The sequence below is a fragment of the Peromyscus californicus genome, unplaced genomic scaffold (assembly GCF_007827085.1).
Source record: "Peromyscus californicus insignis strain IS unplaced genomic scaffold, ASM782708v3 Scaffold_8__1_contigs__length_139910024, whole genome shotgun sequence".
Lineage (NCBI taxonomy): Eukaryota > Metazoa > Chordata > Mammalia > Rodentia > Cricetidae > Peromyscus > Peromyscus californicus.
Genome location: NW_026294606.1, coordinates 93284372 through 93304249, shown reverse-complemented (window position 1 = coordinate 93304249; position 19878 = coordinate 93284372). Strand labels below are relative to the sequence as shown.

Genomic DNA, 19878 nt, shown 5'->3' with positions numbered 1-19878 from the left:
GGGTCACAGCCTGTGCAGAGCTTCAGCTGAGCCACTGGCCTCACATGCCTGTAGGCCTGTTTTGACAGATTGGAAGCTGCTGGGCCTTGGGAGGCACGCGGGGCTCTCTGAAGAGCCCATTAGTGAGCCTGTGTTTGTGAACGCAACTCCTCGGAGGGGGACATTACACCCAGTAATTGCCCCATTTGCTGGCCCGGCTAGTTCCCTCGAGGCCCCCAAGAATGGAGACTGGAGAAATCCGACTCCTCAGAGCCCCCTCTGTCTGTGGCATCATTGGCTGCAGCAGCTGTCCCCACAGGCCCTGGGACCCGCTCGACGGTGGCCCATGATGCAATTCACTTGGAAGAATGGTCCCTGATTGCCTGGCAATGTGCACTGGTAATTAGTGCAGCCTTGCCTTAATTGTGGGAACAATTAACAAACACACCTGGGTCCCTGGAGCCCACGTGTGCCTTCACGTTCATGTACCCGGTTAGCACCTCTGCGGTTGAGTGGTGTGGGCCTGGTGTTTGTTGGCTTTGGGGACACCGGGGGGCTCAGCCTATTCATGTTACTATGATCCTCACCTTGTCAAAGGAGGGACAAGAAAGCCGAATTTCTCTGTCAGTTCCCTCTACATTCTTCTAGTCAGAGCTAAAGTCTAGATGTCCCTGGAGGAAGTGCGATCATTGGGCATCAAAGGCCTCTAACGCTTCTCTCTTTGTTTTTGGTACAGAGCTCTCGCACACGAGAAGTTCACCAAGTGAGTATGCCAGAGACACCCACCCCGCCTTCTCCTGCTGCGAGTGCCCCCTGCTCTGGGTCACCATCACACCCCTGCCACCGCCAGCCTCCTTCTGCCCATTCTTTGGGTCACATGCACTTTGGGAGGCTGCCGAGGCACCTTCTGTGTGGTCCCCTGTGACACATCCAATCCCTGATAGGAAATGTCCCATGTGCCTTGTCCTGTCTACCCCCACCTGCTCCTGGCCTCTTTCCCACCCCTCTCCAAGCCCCCCCCCCCCATGTCCACTCAGGCCTGAAAATGACCCATCCTCTTCTTTCCAGGGAGCTGAAGTATGTGATTCAGAGGTTTGCAGAGGATCCAAGACAGGAGGTAAGCCTTTTTCTGTTTTACTTTTTTCTACAGGAGGAAAAAGAGTTTGGTGGCCTCCTAGGTCTCCTCGCAGAGGCCGCCTTGTCACTGGATCCTTGATACAAATTTTGCAGGCTCCTGGCCTTGTGTGCAAACACCTTGTGTTGAATCATCCAGGTGTGGTCTTGGACTGTCACTTTGGCTAGCCAGAGGCGGGCAGGCAGTGTCTCCATGCCACATTGGAGACTCACTCACTGTCCTTGCTGTCTGTGGGTCTCTGACAAATGACTCGGTAGCATTGTCCCTTACCCTCAAGTTGATGATCAGTCCCTAATCACAGTCTGCTTCTGAGGAGTAGGAGGGAGGGCATAAAGAGCAGAGGGGTGTGTGTGTGTGTGTGTGTGTGTGTGTGTGTGTGTGTGTGAGAGAGAGAGAGACAGACAGACAGACAGACAGACAGACAGACATTGGGTATAGGTGTGGAATCCAATGGGTATAGGTGTGGAATCCCTCCCAAACATGGATACACATGTACCCATGCACTTGTACCTACGCACAGCCCTCCTGGGAAGGGATTGGCAGAGTTGTGGGAAGGGATTGGCAGAGTTGTTCTTTGGGCCCTAACATTGTCCTTACTCTAGACAGAGACCCTTTCGTAGAGAAGGACAGATAGACAGATAAGGAGGTGAGGATGAGACCTCACAGAAGAGAATCTCAGGGTTGGAGAGAGCTTGAGGTTACTTGGACAGGCCCAGAGGGAAGACTACCTACACAGGAAAGGTAGGGATGGAGCAGAAAGGCAAACGCCCCAAGCCTAAGGCTTAGTGATAAACCCCAGACAGGGCAGGGCAGAGAGCAAGAGAGAGCCCTCGCCACAGAGACTGGGGAGGCACAAGCAGGAGAGAGAGGAAACGGTCCCCCCCAGAGGGATACATAGGAAGCAAGTATAGAGACAGGGCCTGTTTATGGCTCTCCACCCTGGGAGGCCACAGTCCTGTCTCCGGCAGGGCTTTTCCCAGCGAGGTAGGCCTCATGGCTATCTAAGACGCTGAGGACACATGGCTGGACTAGAGGCCCCTGTGTGTCCCCAGAGGCCTGTGAAACTTAGTAGGAGGCCGGTGGTTGTGGAGCTAAAGGAAGTCCATGCACTTCCTGACTGCCTGGCTTGTGGACGCCATTCATATTTCCTTTGTACCTGAGTCAGTTGGGAACTGACGATGTGTTTGTCCTCTGCCCACAGGTCCACTCGTGCCTGCTGAGTGTGCGGGCCGGCAAGGATGGCTGGTTCCAGCTCTACAGCCCTGGAGGGGTGGCCTGCGATGATGATGGAGAACTCTTTGCCAGCATGGTACATGGGGTCCCCACAGGGAGCTGCTGGTGGGCTTTGGGCTGTTCCATCCTGAGTTGCTTAGCAGCCAGCCCGCTATGTGGCCTGCCTGCAAGTCTTCCGGCCCGCACTGTGCCAGCCATGAAGAGGGAGTGACCCAAGGCGGGGTGTCGCTCATTCCTGTTTACCTGAGCCAAGACCCTGAGGGTCCAAGATCACGCTTGGTTGTCATGGTGATTTTCTGTGTAAGGGACAGAGGCAGCATACCACAAGGTACTGCGGTGCCACCTGCTCAACCAGTCCTCACAATGAGGGGCTTGGTTGGGGGCCAGACTCGGGGTGCTCATCCCCATCCCAGATGAAGGTATTGAGGTCACTGAATCAGTTACTGCATCCACAGTGGATTCTGCCACTTTCTTACCATAGAGCAGGGTTCTCAACCTTCCTAATGCTGTGACACTTTAATACAGTTCCTCATGTTGTGGTGACCCCCCCCCCCCACCCTCCAACCATAAAACTATATCATTGCTACTTCATAACTGTAACTTTGCTACTGTTATGAATCATAAATGTAAGATATGTGACACCCCCACCCCCATGAAAAGGTCATTCAGCTCCCCCACAAAGGGGTCACAGCCCACAGGTTGAGAACCACTGTCATGGAATCACACCTGGGCAGCAACAGAGACGTCCAGTGGCTTGCTTGGCAGGACTTGTTTGCAAGCCCCTGGTAGGCCAAGCTACTGTCTAGAGGTAGTGGCTTCCTCTACAGCAAAGGGACACAGACTCCTCTTTCCCCAGTGACCTCAGCCACTCTGTTCCCTGACACACCCAACGCCATTCATAGATCACACATTCTTCTGGGGTCATGTGACGTGGAGAAAATGCAGGCAATCAGCTAGACCTGGGCCTTCGGTCACTACCCAGTCTTCCACCAGTTGACCTTGCATGCTGACTCGCCTGTCTGGGCTCCAGCTTCCTCGTATGTAAAAACAAGACAAAGAGATTTCTCCAGCGCATCATAGCATACTGTGTATAGTGGCAGGCATGAGATACTGAGCCACCCAGGACTCCGAGACCCCAGCTTGGGTCAGGTTATTCCTGTCTCTACGAGAGACTGATTGGCGGGGTAAAGGGTTACTGGGGTGAATTCGGAAGAGATCTGTGCAATGATGATAAATAGGCGTGTCCTCTGAGGCACCACCTCAAGGGGTTTATATTTAGGTCCTTTTCCTTATGAATCTGCTCCGAACCCCTCGCCTGCTGCCCCAGACCTGCTTTCTGCGTGTCTCTTGTACCTAGAGACACGCCTAACTGCCTGCTTGCGCCACATCTTCCTCACCATCCCCTCTCTGGCTTCCTCTGATGTCACAGCCTCACCATGGCAAGGCGTGGTGTTTCCCCGTCCCCGGCATGCGGAGACTCAATGTGAGAGAGGACACGGAGTCAGCTCCCACCCAAGTGATATCATTGTATGCCAGAGTCGTTAATGATGGGGCAGAAGCAGCATGGACAGGGAAGGAAGCAGACAGCCGTGGGGATGGAAATGTGTTGTTTCCATGGAGACACATGGCAAGAAGGGGTCCCTGGATTCGGCTGCCGTTTCTAGAAGGCCTTTGGCTGTTCTGTGAAGTTGCAGGGTGTTTGGTCTGCCTCACCTCTGTTGACAGGATCGGAGCCCCTCTATTCTTGTGCTCTCGCCTCTAAATACAAGCGGCACCCCCCTCCAACATGTCTCAGAAGGGAGCAGGCTGTGCTGGGTGGGTGATCTCTCAACACATCTTTTGGTCTCGCAGAGAAAGCAGGGCACAGAACAGCCCAACCGCCGCACGAGTCGGGCCTTGTTGTTCCCTCACCTAGCAAGGACTGCCTAGAAATGTCTACCTGGGACCCTCAATGCTAGGAATCCACAGGACCAACTACCAGCAGCCCCCCGAAGGGGGCTGGGGGGAGGGGCTCCTTTGTTTCTGTAGTAAAGCAGAGTGTGCGCGTTACCAGCCTGTGCAGGAACATTCCAACCTTCAGATCCGCGGCTCTGCCACCGTCAGCACCGCCCGTCTCTGGGACGGGTTACCTTCCCGCTTTGCCTCTGTGTCCTTTCATGCTCACTCTCTGCTCCCTCCCCTGGACGGCTCCGGTGGCCACTGTCTCCCTTGTCCCGGTGACTGCGCCTGTAGCCTGCACCCGGAGTCAGTGTAGTCTCACATTTGTGGGGTGACACTCAACATGTCCTTGGTCACTGTCCACCCTGCGAGGAGGTTTCTGTCCCCAGGGATGGTCTTGGTGGTCACTGGAGACCAGGCTGTTGGCACAAGCAGGGTGCGTCACCGCCCTTTAGTTTCCCACCTGTCCCCGCCCGCAGGGGGCTGGCACTGCGGGTCACAGCACCGCCGCCGCCATGGTGTCCCGGCTGCTTCACCTGAGTCTTCTTGCCTCCCAGGTGCACATCCTCATGGGCTCCTGTTACAAGACCAAAAAGTTTCTGCTCTCGCTGGCGGAAAACAAGCTGGGCCCCTGTATGCTCCTGGCGCTGAGAGGGAACCAGACCATGGCGGAGGTGAGGCCCCGGCACAGGTGCCCTGGCAGGGGACCTGTGTGAGGAGCAGGCAGTGTGGGCAAGGCAGATGTGGTTGCAGCCTCTTGGGGGTGCGGCTGCCCTCAGACTGCTGCTGGTTCATTCCAGTTGGCGGCCATCATGTTGACCACAGCCATCTGGAAGTTTCTCTTCTGATTACCTACATAGCAACTGTCTGCACATGGAGGAGAACCGTTAACAGACTGGAGGGGTAGCCAGGCTTGCCTGACTTGTTCTCCCTTGGGGTTTCCTGGGGTTGTCATGGGGGTTAGAGCCCGTGGGGTCCTTCACAAGGCTTTTTTCTCTCACCAGAGGACTGAGGCAGCCTCTCTGCTTTGTGTGGCTTCAGGGTCACTGCTCAATTATCAAGAGCACAGGCCCAGCACCTTCATGACACTTTCAACTGTTCCTTGTCGGTCCCCTCTTCCCGACTACTCCACGAAGTCCCCTAAAGCCAGATACTCCCAGAGCACCTGTCCCATGAGCAACAGGATTTTTATAACAGCTGTCAGAATTGGGGAGCACCACTTTGCCACATTCTACCCTCTCGAAAGCAGTCACCAAGCTACTCATCAGTCAAGGGGGTGTGAACAGGAAAGAATTTACTGGCCTGTTGGAAAAAGCCTAAGTTTCCCTGGAGGTGGGATTGAAGCATTAACATGGGGACAAGGACAGAGAGTACTCCAAATTTGGAGAGCAGCGTATGCCAAGGTCCTGTGGCAGGCCACTCCCTGACACCCCTTCATGACTCCTGGCAGATCCTGTGCTTGATGCTGGAGTACAACATCATCGACAACAACGATACCCAACTGCAGATCATCTCCACGCTGGAGAGCACAGATGTGGGCAAACGCATGTATGAACAGCTGTGTGACCGGCAGCGGGAGCTAAAGGAGCTGGTAAGTCCTCGCCGCTGCCCGCTGTTCGTTCCCAGAGCAGGAGATGGCCCCTGTGACAGCTCCTCTATACCCAAAGAGTTTGGGATCGTTCCCTGTTCTTCTTACATGATTCTAGATGGACCCAAGAGAGGTAACACAGGTGGGCTGAAGTCACCCAACCCACTTCCACTTGATGGCAGGGACCCAGGTGTCATTGACCTACCCAGTCCTGGCTGAGAGGCGACGTCTACACACGTGCACACACAGGCCCATCAGGGCTGTCCTTTCCCCTGGAGCCATCCTCCCCTCCCCACTAAGGCTCTTGGCAAAAGGTGTGCACAACCCAGGTCCCTTCTGTGAGACATCTGGTGTAAAACTTCTCTGTCATTTGCCAGGACTCTGGGTGGAAATGGGTGCCACTTAACCCCGACAAGAACTGGATGGGTGGCGGCGTCCCTTCCAGTCAGAGGACCCGCCCTCCCACCTCTCCCGGTGTTTCTTAGTGTTACACATGCCATAAGCTGCCTGTGCTGTGACTACCTTCTGCCCGGGAAAGTAGCCACCATGGTGTCATGAGGCTGGTGGTGGCAGAGGGGACATGTGACTCAGCTGGTCTCATTTTTTCTTGCAGCAAAGGAAAGGCGGGCCCACCAGGCTAACACTGCCCTCCAAGTCCACGGTAAGTAGGTTTAAGTCTCTGCAGGGGTGGGGTGGAGTGAAGCGAGATGGGTGGGGCAGGGAGGAGGGATGACCAGGAGGGGAGGGGAGGGATGACAATGGGACAGGGAGGTAGGCCGGCTCTTCCAAGAGGCAAATGGACGAAAGGGAAAGAAATGAAAACCAAGCAGAGTTAAGATGTTACTGTGCTAAAGCTTGTTTCCGATATTGAGGCTGGGGTTGCAGCTCACTGGTAGAGCACCAGTTTAGCATGTGTGGAGGCTCCAGGCTTAGTCTCTGGCACCTTGGAAAAGACAAAAGATTGCTGGTGACATCAGCAGTATTACCGAGGGATTGCTAGTAACCATGGTAACAGTAGCTAATAGGCACTGGATGGTTAGTCTGTTTGACTTTTCCAACCTTGTGAGAACTGCACACCATTTTCCCATTTTCCAAAGTCTTTGGAGATCTAATTTCCTGCTACCCCACTGTCCTCGAGGCATGACTTCCTGCTCATGTACCAGGAAGCCTGCCCAGGCTCCAGCCACTGCGGCTCCATCCCAGCCAGCAAGGAGGAAGGAAGTGGCAGGGTAGAGCCCGCCCTTCCCGTGAAGATTCATCTTAGAAGTTCCATTTGCATCTCATTGTCCATATTCAGCACCTAGCCATAATTAGCTGCAAAGGAGGATGGGAAATTAGCTGTAACTCAGGGGACAGCTAAAAGTCAAAGACAAGACCTCAGTCCAGGGCATGCAGCATGTGTGTCTCTCTGCTGGCTTGGGGCTAAGGGTGGCGACTGCCTATTCACGTGGAAAACCCACAGGAACTGCCGGCTAGGGGGTGTGCATGCATGTGCATGCATGCGTGTAGACACACACACACACACACACACACACACACACACACAGGCACACCACGCATGTGCATGTGCATGTGCACGCTCTGCTTGGGAGGGTGCTGGTCTTGGTTGCAGCCCAGCCGTGACTCAAGCTGTGAGTCACACCACAGGCCAAGCCACCACCCTTCAGCTCCTGGGGACATGAAGCCCTCCGTGTGGTCAGAGACGGTGTTGGCTTCAGATAAGGCAGAGGGGAGAGGGCATGAGGCCCACCTGATAGATACCACGGCCTGCCCTGAGCATCATGCCACCCACTGCAGGATGCGGACCTGGCCCGCCTGCTGAGCTCTGGCTCCTTTGGAAACCTGGAGAACCTCAGCTTGGCCTTCACCAACGTCACCAGTGCCTGCGCCGAGCACCTCATCAAACTGCCTTCCCTCAAGCAGCTCAATCTGTGGTCCACGCAGGTGCCGCCCCGCCCACACCCCGTCCTCTTCCTCACCCCCCCCCCCCATACTCAATCTTTCTGCCCAGAGCTCATGGGCCCAGCCACTTGCTCTGCACACATAACCCTAACCCATTCCCCCAGACAGGAGGAGGTTGGGGGCCTCATGCCAGTTGACAGCCCATTTCCCAGTTGGGAACACTGAAGTCCAGGGAAAGCTCTGTATAGACTCCTGGGTTGGGAGACACAGGGCTGAGAGATCATCTTAGGCCTTGCCAGCCTGCCAGGGAGGAGTCCATGAGTATGCTCTTGGAGCCTGCTGGGTCCCAGTGTGGCACCACTGGCCTAGCCCTTTGGGGTACACAGGCTCCTCCATCTCTTGAAAAGGCCACCCAAGCTCTGCCTTCAGACTTCAGAGCCCGAGTTCAGACTCTCACAGAGGCTCTTGCCTGGCCTCTATCCCAGTCAGAAACTAGAACTGAACACAAAGGGGTGTGTGACTCAGAAAAGAGGGCATGGCCTCATAGCTAGATCCCACCACCTCCCACTCCTACCCAGCCTTAGGGTCCCCTCCCCTGGGCCTGGAGAGGCTAAGGATCCATGTGCCCCACAGTTTGGAGACGCCGGCCTGCGGCTCCTGTCGGAACACCTCACTATGCTCCAGGTGCTGAACCTGTGTGAGACGCCAGTCACCGACGCCGGCCTGCTGGCCCTCAGCTGTGAGTACCTGGTCTCCAGCAGGTGGGCTGACCCCCAGCTGGACACCCTGGGAAGGAAGCAAGCAGTTTATTAATAACCCATTTGTAGCAGACCTGTTGCATGCTGGCAAGAGGCTGGGAGCAAGCAGAGGGGTGGGTGTCCCTGCCCTCGAGGAGCTAAAAGTCTGGAGGAAAAGGGGGAAGTCCGTGAGATTAGCCTGTGTCTTCCACCCAGCCACAGTAAACCACCATGAAGTTTTCTAGGGCACCATTGTCGCTGGTGTCGCACCCAGCAGCTCCAGCCTTGCCAGCTGCTCAGAAACACGCCTCTGGGCTACTGGGGTCCCTAGGCATTCCTGGGCCTGCCCAGCTTGAGAAGCATTCAGTAACAGAAGCTTAGGGAAGGGGCTAGGATACTGCTTCCACAGAGCTCTGATCAAGGGGGCACTGAGCCTGGGAATCTGCACGTGCCGGGTTCCCTATCTTCTAGCTTGCTCCCTTAGACAAGAGGCCTGGTGATTCAGCTGTGAAATGGCCAAGCAGGCCTCTGGGAGGTGGCCGAGAGTATAGCACTAGGTCACAGAAGTGGCTGTGGCACTTCTTACAAAAGCTTATGGACCAGTTCTGGATGGTGGGAGCTCTGATAGAGGGGAAGTTGGAGCAGCTCCCTGCAGGATATTCCTGCAGGAGTCAGGGGTGCGTGGGTCTAATTAACAGTGCAGCGCCCCTGCTGGTCTGCCCCCCCCCCCCCCCAGCATCTCAACATAAGCATTTGGGTGTGTCTTCAGCAAGCACCCATATGATTCCAACATGAACCCCAACTTGATGTTTGCTCTTGAGACCAAAAGCCAGAGATGGGAGCCAGGGATGCCAGGGAACATTCAGGATCCCTAGGGGCAGGGCTAGAGCTGAAGGGGAGAGAAGGTCAGAGGTCAGGGACCAAGAGAAGACCCAGCTCTGATACCAAGAGCGTGAAATGGACTACCTGGTGGTCATGATGGCTGACCCCACACCATCTCAGCTCCCTTAACCATCCACACTGAGAGTGGCCTGCAGCTTGAGTGTCCCCATCCTGCCATAGTCTACCGTGTGGACTCACTGTCTGTCTGTCTATCCTTACCCAGCCATGAAGAGTCTTTGCAGTTTAAATATGAACAGCACCAAGCTCTCGGCTGATACCTATGAGGATCTGAAGGTAAGCCCTCCCTGCTGGCTCCCTCCCTTCCTGGCTATCCCCAGCTCCCTTTCTAGCCACCCCCCTCCCTCCCTGGCCACCCTTAGCGCTACTTCCCCAGCACAAGGGCTGGCACACCAGGAGCAGACCAAGATGGGTAGGGGTGAGGGGATAGTAACAAAGGAAGCCAGCCAGGGCTCTGTATTGGCATGGGAAAACCAAGGACCACCCCTTCCAAGAAGAGGCTGCATATGTTGAATTCAAAGGATGAGAAGCCTGGGGTGTCCAGGGTGAAAGGAAGGTGTATGCAGGAAGACAAGCAGACCCTGACCATGGCAAGCACAGCTGGAGTAAGACAGAACAGGGGGGCTGATACAAATCCTCACTGGGTCACAGAAAGGCTGGATTTTTTTTTTTTTTCGGAACACCCCTGGGGCTGTCGGTGGGGTGTCACGTCCTACTTTTAAAAACCCAGCTGTTGTTTGGGAGATGACCTGTGGGAGTAGGAACCAGGGCAGAAGCAGGCCGTGTGTTCTCTAGGCTGCTGCAGGCCCTCCAGGGCCTGGCCTGGCACCTGGGAAGGAGAGGAGGGGGCTCTTGAGTGTGACCACTGGGACATTTCATCCATCAGAACATATGTGCGTCTTAGGGAACCTGGAACCCTTGGTCAGGGCCCTCCTTCGCCAGAGTCTCCTGGTGGCTTTCCAACCATTACCAATCACTCTCTCTGGCTCTCTCACAGGAACCCTTGGTCAGGGCCCTCCTTCGCCAGAGTCCTGGTGGCTTTCCAACCATTACCAATCACTCTCTCCGGCTCTCTCACAGCTGGGCTTACTCCTTGACCCAGGCATGGATGTAGCACCTGCCAAGCCCAGGCAGGGAACAAAGGCCAAACAGCAGCTGCCATGATGTGTGACCAGGGAGGTCACGAGTCCCAGAAGGCACAGAATTTAGCAGTCCCCAGGGGGAGGGCAGTCGGTGGGAGGAGTAAGGCTCCAACTGTAGAGCTGGGTACAACTCAAGATGTCTCTGCGGAGCAATGCTGTCTGCCTTGGGTCAGGCTTGAAAGAAGTGTGGGCCCCGGGACTCGTACCTGCTAGCTACATCTGTGCATTTGCACACATGCACCCTACACACGTGCCCACAAGCACCTTGAGGGGCACATGTGCATGTTGCAGTGGAAAAAGCAGAGCCCTCACAGTGTCCTGTGCTCCAGGTCCCCAAAGCCACAGCGCCACTGAAGTCAAGTGGAAGAGGGGAGTGAGAGCAGCCGCTTATGAGGAAAAGTCACTGCCTTCTCTCTTCATTTTGAGAGAGAGTCACGTGTGTGTGTGTGCATTCAGAAGGCATCAGATCCCCTGCAGCTGGAGTTCCGGGTGGTCGTGAGCCATCTGACGTGGGTGCTAAGACCCTAACTCAGGTCCCTGGAGGAGCAGCAATCTCGGAGCCATCTCTCTAGCCCCTACTATCTTTTTAAAAAATATTACTCTGTGTGTGTGTGTGTGTGTGTGTGTGTGTGTGTGTGTGTGTGTGTGTGTGTGTATTTGCGTGTGTGCTCGCGTAGGCGTCGAGGTCGAGGACAACTGTGTGGAGTCAGTTCTCTCCTTCCACCTTTATGTGGGTTCCAGGGATCAAACTCGGGTCACTAGGCTTGTACAGCGAACACCTACCTTCACCTGCTGAGCCACCTGACCAGCCCCTTATTTATTTTTTACATCCCAGAGGGCCATGGTGCCAACTCAATGATGCTAGTGTTTGACCAACCTCCGTCCCTCCTCTCCTGGGGCATCTGGGAACTTCTTGACTTTTGAAGAAGGATGGTTGTGCTAAATGCCAGACAGGCAAACCCACATGGTTGGGTATGCAGTCTGCCCTGGTCTTCCTGTTCTTTCCAAAGAACCTGGACATCTCTATTTTTCTGTACAGCCTCCTAGACTGGCAAGCATGGCTTGACAGTGTTTCCCAGCTTTGTACTGGGGACCACAGGCCCCAGCTTGCAGCTTCTGCCTGGGCAGGGGAAGCCGTTGAAGATTGTTGGGCACAGGATAGAGGCAATGAGCAGGCTCCCTTTGTGTGTATATGTGTATGTGTGCAGGTGTGCATGGAAGTGTATGTGTGTTACTGAATAGGGCTGGCGGGTGCAAGGGATGTTGGGAAGGCAGGAAGTAAAGACAGGAGACCATTAAGGAGACAGATGCCTCTGTACAGTGAAGGAAAAGGCTAGCTGTTGAGAATAGTCTGCCAGCAGGAGCAGAGGGCAGGGACTGAGAAGAATCTTGCAAAGTGGATTGGGCTGCGGTTGGGCTCAGTTGCTAGAGTTCTTGCCTGGCATGCACAAAGGCCTGTGTTCCATGCCCAGTTCCATACGGACCAGATGAGGTGGTACATGCTTGTAATTGCCTCACTCGGAGCTGAAGGCAGAAGGATTAGAAATAGGAGGTCATCTTTAGCTTCATAGCTGTTTGAGGCCAGCCGGGATTACATGAGGCCCTATCTCAAATAAATAAATTTTATTAAAGTATCAGGGAGAACCATATTTCAGTGGAAGGACAGGAACCCAGGAGGAAGAGTGTCCAGGCCAGCTTCTGGTGCTGCCCTGGTCCCTCACCCACTCTGTCCATTCTCATTCAACAATGGGAAGGGACCTAGAGATCTATTACATGATGCTCAGGACTTTCCCACAACGTCGCATTTAATCCTTCATGCCACCTGGGAGCCAAGGACAGGACTCAGTTCAGCCGTAGTCGTGAGAAAACAAGCTTCAGGACGCCACATGTGTAATCCAGTCTCACAGAGCATCTGTGATTCCACAGAGGGCTGTGGTTTCTGCAGCCATTGTCTCGTCTCTGAGGCCACCTGCCCTGCGCTGTTTAAGGTCACCAGCCCCTTCCAGAGCCTTGAGAGCACACAGCCTCATAATGGAGAGGGTGTGGGTGGTAGGACACACACTCACACACACACACACATCTCTCCAGCCCCTCAACGATCAGGCTGTCTACCCTCTGGTTGCTGAGGGAAATGGCTGGTATTTGACCAGGTACCTTCTTATCACCCACAGGCCAAACTTCCTAATCTGAAGGAGGTGGATGTCCGCTACACGGAAGCCTGGTGAAGCCCCCTGTGTGCACAGGATGGCGTCGCACAAGAAAAAAAAAACGACTCTTGACTAATAGCCGTAGAGCAGTGGGTCCCGGGGTGGCCCCAGCACCTGGCTGTGGGTTAGATGGGGGAAGTCTTGGGGGGCGGAGGGGGGGAGGGGTGGGGATCCTCAGCACGCCCAGCCCCCGCCTAATTCTTAGAGCTTCATATTGGAACCTTTGACTTTGATCAAAAGCGGCCTTGGTGGCAACCGAGAGGAGGAAGAGCGGGTAGGGAGGGCAGGGGAGGGGCGGGCGGGGATCCCTGTGTGGATTTTCTTTGCCTTTGTTGTGTGATGCCATGTGTGGGGGCATCCATCCAGCCTGATGCCATCGACTCGGGCCTGAAGGAGGACGCGTTTTCTTCCTGGAGGTGCACCAAGCCGAGATCTCGCCCCTGCCGTTGGGACAGGAATACCCAGTCATGTCACCCATCGTCCTGTGTCCCCACCATCGCTATGCAAAGTGGTTCTTGTACATAAGATTTAAATAACGCACCTATTTAAGAAATGTTGACAAATTGCGGGTCTGGGACCCGCTCTTATTTATGAAGTCTTTGACCAGCCCTCCCTCCCCTCCTGCCCCCCTGGCGTGTAGTACTGTCTGGACCAGTCAGCTGTCGGGTTAGTGCTAGTGGTTTTGGTTTTGGTTTTTAAAGGAAACAAACAAACAAACAAAAAACAACAGAGGAAAAAAAAGACCTTTGGAAAATTAATTGCTTTTTTTTTTTTTTTCTTAATGAACTCTGTATGCTAATGCTCTCCCGTCAGTCTGCCCACCTGCTACTCTGTATTATTTCCAGATGTTTCCAGCTTCCTCGTGGGTGGGGGTCAAACTGGGGGAGGAGGAGAAAGGAGTTAGGGTCTCCATACTGTAGCTCACTCCTCCCCTCTGCTGCTTCTGTAAATCTGGAAGGGTCCTAACCTTTCCTCCCTGTATACCCCATAGAAGAGTTGGTCCTCCAAGGTCCTGCTGCCGTCCCCACCCCTCTTTAGCGGTCCCTGTCCCCTGCTGAGACTTGCCACCTGTGGCCTCCCCACCCCGTGGTTCCCTCACGCATGCCCCACGCCCACCTCTCTGCATGGTCTCTTGGGAGAGAAGAGCTATGTCACCCAGCCAGCCCGACCCGACCGTCCACACCTCCTCCCCACTAATGTGATCACTGCGGCATCCCCTCACCCGTGTGCCCCCCCCAGGCAGACCAACCTCATTTCTTTTTACAGACAGTTGGCTTTTTCTTACCAAGCCCTCACTGTACAGAACAGCCCTTTGACAATTCATTTGGGGTCCCCCCTCTCTCTCCCCCTTTTTCTGTTCGTTTAGCACAAATACGTCCCCTCCCTGGCACCTCCCAACCAAACCCACCAGTCGACGTTCATTGTTTTATATCTATTTAATCTTATTCGATGGAAACCACGCTTCAGTTGTTTTATACTTTGCCAGGTAGACTTTATTACCCCCCCCAAACTACGCCCTCATTTTTTTAAAAAAGGAAAAAAAAAAAACCACACACAAAAAAAAAAACAAAAACAAACAAAAAAAAAAAAACGGAGACTTTGGGTTTCAGTCTCAGTCTTAATTCTCTTTCTGTGGCAGGTTTTCTTTCGTGCGTGTGCCCGTGTGTGTGTGTGTGGAGTGAGTTCTGTTTTGTGTTCGTTTCTCTGTTGATTTCGGTTGTTATTGCTTTCTTCTCCCAACTCTCCAACCCCGGTTCCGAACTTCACAGCACCCTGGTGCAGAGAGAGACGCAGAAGCAGAAATAAATAAATAAATAAAAAGGAAAAAAAAAACCAAAAGAAAAAAAAAGGAAAAAATTTTCAAAAAGATAAAAAAAAAACTAAGACGCCCCACCCCGCCCCGCCCCGCCCCCTGCACTGTTGCTTTTATTGATGGTTAATAATAAATACTGTCACGTAGCTGTGTACAAAGAGATGTGAAATACTTTCAGGCAAAAATAAACTGTAAGTGACTCATCAAAGGCTGGCCTTGCTGTGTAGTCGGGTGGGGGGTGGGGGGGGGAGTGGGGAAAGGCCCCACCACTCATGGCCAGGACGCACCTGAAGACTGGCTTCCCACTCTGGGTGCTTGACCACGGCACCCGAGTCTGTTACCCAGCCAGGGCTGTCGTATCCCACTCATTGTGAGGTCCGAAAGGCAGAGTCCCTGGCCTGTGCCTACTAATTGCCCTCTCATCCACTGTGACAACCAGCTCTACTGCTACCCTTTGCCAGGCAACGTCACTCCCCTCGGTAAAATCCTACTGGAAACACCCAGGTCCCTGCCTCTCTCCAGAGGGTCCTAGTAGGCCGTAGCCCAGCACCTGACCATCCGTTGCTTCTCTTCAGGGGTGTTTCCAAGAGGCAAATTCAGTTTGTCTGAAAAGAGACAGAGATCACCAAGCATGGAGGCACGCGCCTGGAATCCTGGCTCTCAGAGCCCCAGCTGTGTAGTGAGAGCTTGTGTCCAAGCTAAAAAGAGTGAAGTGGGAGCAGGGGAGGAATCTTAGTAGGTGACATGCTTGGTCCATAAACAGTATGTAGACCTGAGGTTGGATCCCCAGCACCGACATCCAGTGCCAGGCACAGTGGCATGCATGCATTTACAATCCCAGTGCCAGGCACAGTGGCATGCATGCATTTACAATTCCAGGGCTTGGGATGGTGGAAACAGACCAAGGGAGCTTGCAGGCTGGTCAGCCTAGCTGAACCCGTGAGTTCCGGATTCAGTAGGAGACTCTGTTACAGACATCTAAGGTGGAGAATGACTGAGGGAGACATGATGTTGGCCTTCAGTCTCCATGCTGCACCACACAAACATCTCCACCACAGTCAGAGAAATCATTCCCACCCTTTCCCAAACTGTTGACCTTCAGTGGCTGTCCCCACTGCCCTGAGTTACACTGATGGATTCTATGCCCCTGTGTCTCCCTCCCTCATACCCCACCTGACACTAGTCACCGAAGGTCTGACTAAGCCTGGAGTGCCTGGCTGCCCCACACACTCCTTCCTCTCTTAGGTTTCCTCTGTCCTGTGAGTAGAGAGGCCAGGGGCCAGCTGCCCAGCTGAGGCCACACCAGTGTGTGCACCATGGAGAAGCAGCTTCCATGGAGTAGAACAGACCTCACATGGGCACACTGGATGCCTGTGTGTGTGACATTTCACGTGATTTCAGGCCTAGGCCGGGTGGGAAGAGCCCTTGGGAGGTGCTAAAGGACGTAATGGCACAGATGGCTGACACAGTCACAGCGCATACTGCTCTGATAAAAGAGTGACCAATCCTGAGGATCTGGGGGCCAGGTGAGATGGAGAGCGCCTTCCAGGGCAGTCTAAGAAACCTCCGAGAGAGCTGTATGGTCACCAGGTCTCTCTGCCTGCCGCCTGGCTATGCTGGAAGAACTGAGTCAGCTAGCGGGCTCTCAGAGCTGGTGGCAGGGGCTACTAGGAAAACTGGGCCTCAGCAGGTGGAAGCACAGAGTGGACTAGCTGCTTGTGCAGGCTTGTCTGCTAAAACTGAACAAATCGACACCCTGCAGCCGGCAGTTGGGTCCCCAGACAGCTGTAGAACCGAGCTCACACATCCAACCCACAAGCAGAGGTTTATAGTGCATTACTTAAAGGGAAACATGTCCACCAATGGTAGACACTGTGAGGCAGGTAGACAACAGGGCCGCCCAAATGTCTGGGTCGCTCAGGGAATACACACAATAGTGTATTCACATTCAGTTCTATAGAACAAGAAGGAGCCACCCGATAGAATGACATAGATAACTGGGGGGGGAGGGCTGAGGGAAAGGAGCCATGTGGTTCACTTCTAGAAAGTTCTGGAGCAGGTGCAAACCCTTAGTAATGACAGAGATCTCCATGGTGCTATCTTGGAGTAGCTTGCTCCTGGCATGGACGGGACAAGAGACCTGGGAGTTCTTCCGCTTGGTCTGTGGTGATACAGATAGTTGACACTCATGAAGCTCTCCTCTGCAAATTAGTGCCATGCAACACATCACACAACAACTCTTTAAAATTAGCGTCAGAGGGAAGCAGCCCAAATACGTATAAACCAGGGCTAGGGGAGTAGCTCGATAATAAAGCACTTGCCTAGGGTTCAGGAGACCCATATAGACAATGGAATATTACTTACTCATAAAAGGGAAAGAAGAGGACCAGCAAGTGGATCAGTAGGTAAAGGTACTTGCTGCCAAGCCTGAAGATCTGAGTTCTGCCCCTGGAACCCACATGGTGGAGAGAGAACCAACTCCCACAAGTTGTCCTCTGACCTCTACCCATGTGCCTTGGCATATGCACACACACACACACACACACACACACACACACACACACACACACACACAAATAATACATTGTTTACAAATATAACATGAATATACCTCAAAAACATGGCATGGAGGGAAAGTGGCCAGACACAAAAGCCCAGGTGTGATTTTAGTAATAGGAAATGACTAGAATCAGCAAGTCCAGACTGCTGAAAAGCCACCTGATATTTGTCAGGGTTGGGGTGGGTGGACTGACTGCCAGTGGGTACAGGGGTTCGTCTTGGGGATAACAGGATTCTAGGGCTAGAGGGAAAGAATGCAGTTTCTCGGCATGGTACCGGCTCCATGTGCCACTGGGAAGTGCTCTGTGAGGGTTCCTGAGGGGCTGGAGAGGCATCTCAGCAAAGTGCACTTGCTGCTCTTGCAGAGAACCAGAGTTTGGTTCCCAGCATCCTGTTGACTTGTAACACTATTTCCGGGGTAGGGGACTGGCAATACCCTCTTCTGGCTTCCAAGGGCATTGTGCCCATTTGCGTACACATACCCATACCCATAATTAAAAATAACTTTTAAAGGTTTATTAATGTCACAGGTGTCTGCAGTTCAATTAAAAAGAAATTGTGCACATCAAGCATGTTGGCTCATATCTGCAGCCTCAACTGAGTCAAGATTGCCATGCTGACAGCCTGTTGGGGTTGTAGCATGGCTCTGTAACCCCAAACACAAAACAACACAGCTGATTGAGGGCAGGGGTTGGAGGGGGAGGCAATATTTTCTGCATTTTGTTTTACTTTTCAGTGTGTTTATTGTTGTTGCTGTTGTTGTTTGAGACAGAGTCTAACAGAGTCAGGGTAGCCCTGACTGACCTGGAAATCACTATGCAGACTGGACTGGCCTTGAACTTGCAGCCACCCTGATCCTCCTGCCTCAGTTTCCTGAATGCTGAGATTACAGGTGTCCACCACCATGCCCTGCCAAGAAAAAAAAATGTTTTAAGGGACATGATAAAGGTTCTTTTCACCTACAGCAGTCATGCAGTCCTTAGAAAACTGCCTCTGAAGAGGTGGGCCTTTAAACTCTCTACTGCCACCTGCTGGGAAATCGTAATAAAGATTAAAAGCTGTGTGTTGCACAGCCTGCACCGGGGTGTATGTTGGGGTATGCGGCTTTGGGTTACTTCTCAGTAATTTCTATCTAGATTTGGATACCATCCTAAAACTAATACTGGCTTTCTTCTCGGTCTCCACTCCAATGTGGATGATACTACCCAGGAAAGGAAGTTGGGCATCTAGAGCCTTGCTGTGGTCCACCTATGGACTGCACTATGGTGGTGATAGTCGGAACTACAGACCCTGGGTCTCCCTCAGACCCTCTGAAGGCTCTGGGTGCTTAGCAAGTCTCCCAGGTGATTCCTGTGTGTGTGATAGTCTGCCCTTGGGGCTGGCTGCACACCGGAGTCTGTTGTGGGGCTGTGAACACACTAAACATTGGCTCCCTCTGAGAGATGAGGCAGCTGCTGGCGGGGAGGCGGGCTGGTAATGCAAGATGTAGAAGCTTCCCAGATGATTCTGCGGTGCAGCCAAGGTTCAGACCACTGCTTTAGAAGCCTGGCTGCTAGGTGCAGAGCTTAATTAGGCCCGACAGTGCTGGGGTCCTGGAGGGCCCCTTTGCAGGGCAGCAGCTTGGGCCTGCCCTAAACACCTGCTACAATCTGTATGTGAATGAGTTTCTTGAATGACTTCTACACACCCTCCTTGGAGAAGCCTCAACTGGGAGGTGCAGTGTCTTTGTGGAAACAGATATGAGATCAGGGAGGTGTCCTATTTGGAAATCAAGAATTTGGGACCTTGAGGGCAGAGTGTTAAACCGGAGTTTTGCTGAAAGCACTGGTCACGTGGCTGCCGAGGACAAAGGAGCCACATGACCAGATGGCTTCCCTGAGACCCTTTAACAGAGACATGGCTTTCAGCAGAAGGGCCATGTGGTAACTGGTCGCTCATCAGAATGAGAAAGACAGAATGGAAGGGATACCTTCCATTCACACACACACACACACACATACACACACACACACACACACACACAGAGAGCTGTGTGGGTATTTTGTTTATTTATTTATTTAGAGACAGGTCTACTCACTAGGTAGACCAGGCTGGCCTCAAACTCACAGAAACAGGCCTGCCTCTGCCACCCGAGTGCTGGGATTAAAGGTGTGTGCCACCGTGCCTGGCCTCCCCTTGGCTGATTTTGCTCCACACAGCGGGCCTGCCTCCCCTCATTTGTAGGGAGAGAAGAACTGAGGACCCAGAAGGAAGTTGGGAAGCCCTGTGGGAATAGGGTGTCTTCAAAGAAGCAATTCCCTAGGCCACTCCCTCCCATACACACCCTGGCTTCTGGGGAGAGGTTGGGTGGGGTGTGAGGTCATGACCCTGTCATTACAGCACCCTGAGAACACCAGCATGCATGGAGGGGGGGGGGTGCTGTCTCCCTTGTGGGACCTGTACTAAACCAGCTCTGGGGACAGGAGGCTAGAGGACACACGGGTCATCTAAGATGGAAACAAAGGAGCTGGGTATGGTGACATAGCATGACGAAGCTGAGGATTGCCCTAAATCCAAAACTAGATTGGGCTACAGAGCAAAGCATCCAGGAATTACATTTTGAGACACAAAAAGGAACAGATGGAGCCAGGCGTGGTGTTGCATGCCTTTAATCCCTCCACTAGGGAGGTAGAGGCAGTCGGATCTCTGTGAGTTCAAAGCCAGCCTGGTCTCCAAAGCGAGTTCCAGGACAGCCAGGGCTGTTAT

At 53.4% G+C, this 19878-nt stretch overlaps 1 protein-coding gene across 2 annotated transcripts in view; it reads left to right on the top strand.

Moving 5' to 3' along the window:
* Cmip (c-Maf inducing protein) overlaps positions 1-14782 on the top strand; it is a 200765-nt gene extending 185983 nt beyond the window's left edge. For both annotated transcript variants that reach the window (XM_052729705.1, XM_052729706.1), the window contains 10 exons: positions 716-742; positions 1048-1096; positions 2316-2423; positions 4843-4959; positions 5736-5876; positions 6487-6534; positions 7671-7817; positions 8409-8514; positions 9618-9688; positions 12726-14782. In XM_052729705.1, the coding sequence (XP_052585665.1) occupies positions 716-742; positions 1048-1096; positions 2316-2423; positions 4843-4959; positions 5736-5876; positions 6487-6534; positions 7671-7817; positions 8409-8514; positions 9618-9688; positions 12726-12779 (868 nt within the window). In that variant the 3' untranslated portion in view covers positions 12780-14782. The remainder of the gene's footprint in view (positions 1-715; positions 743-1047; positions 1097-2315; positions 2424-4842; positions 4960-5735; positions 5877-6486; positions 6535-7670; positions 7818-8408; positions 8515-9617; positions 9689-12725) is intronic.
* The last annotated feature ends 5096 nt before the right edge of the window (positions 14783-19878 follow it).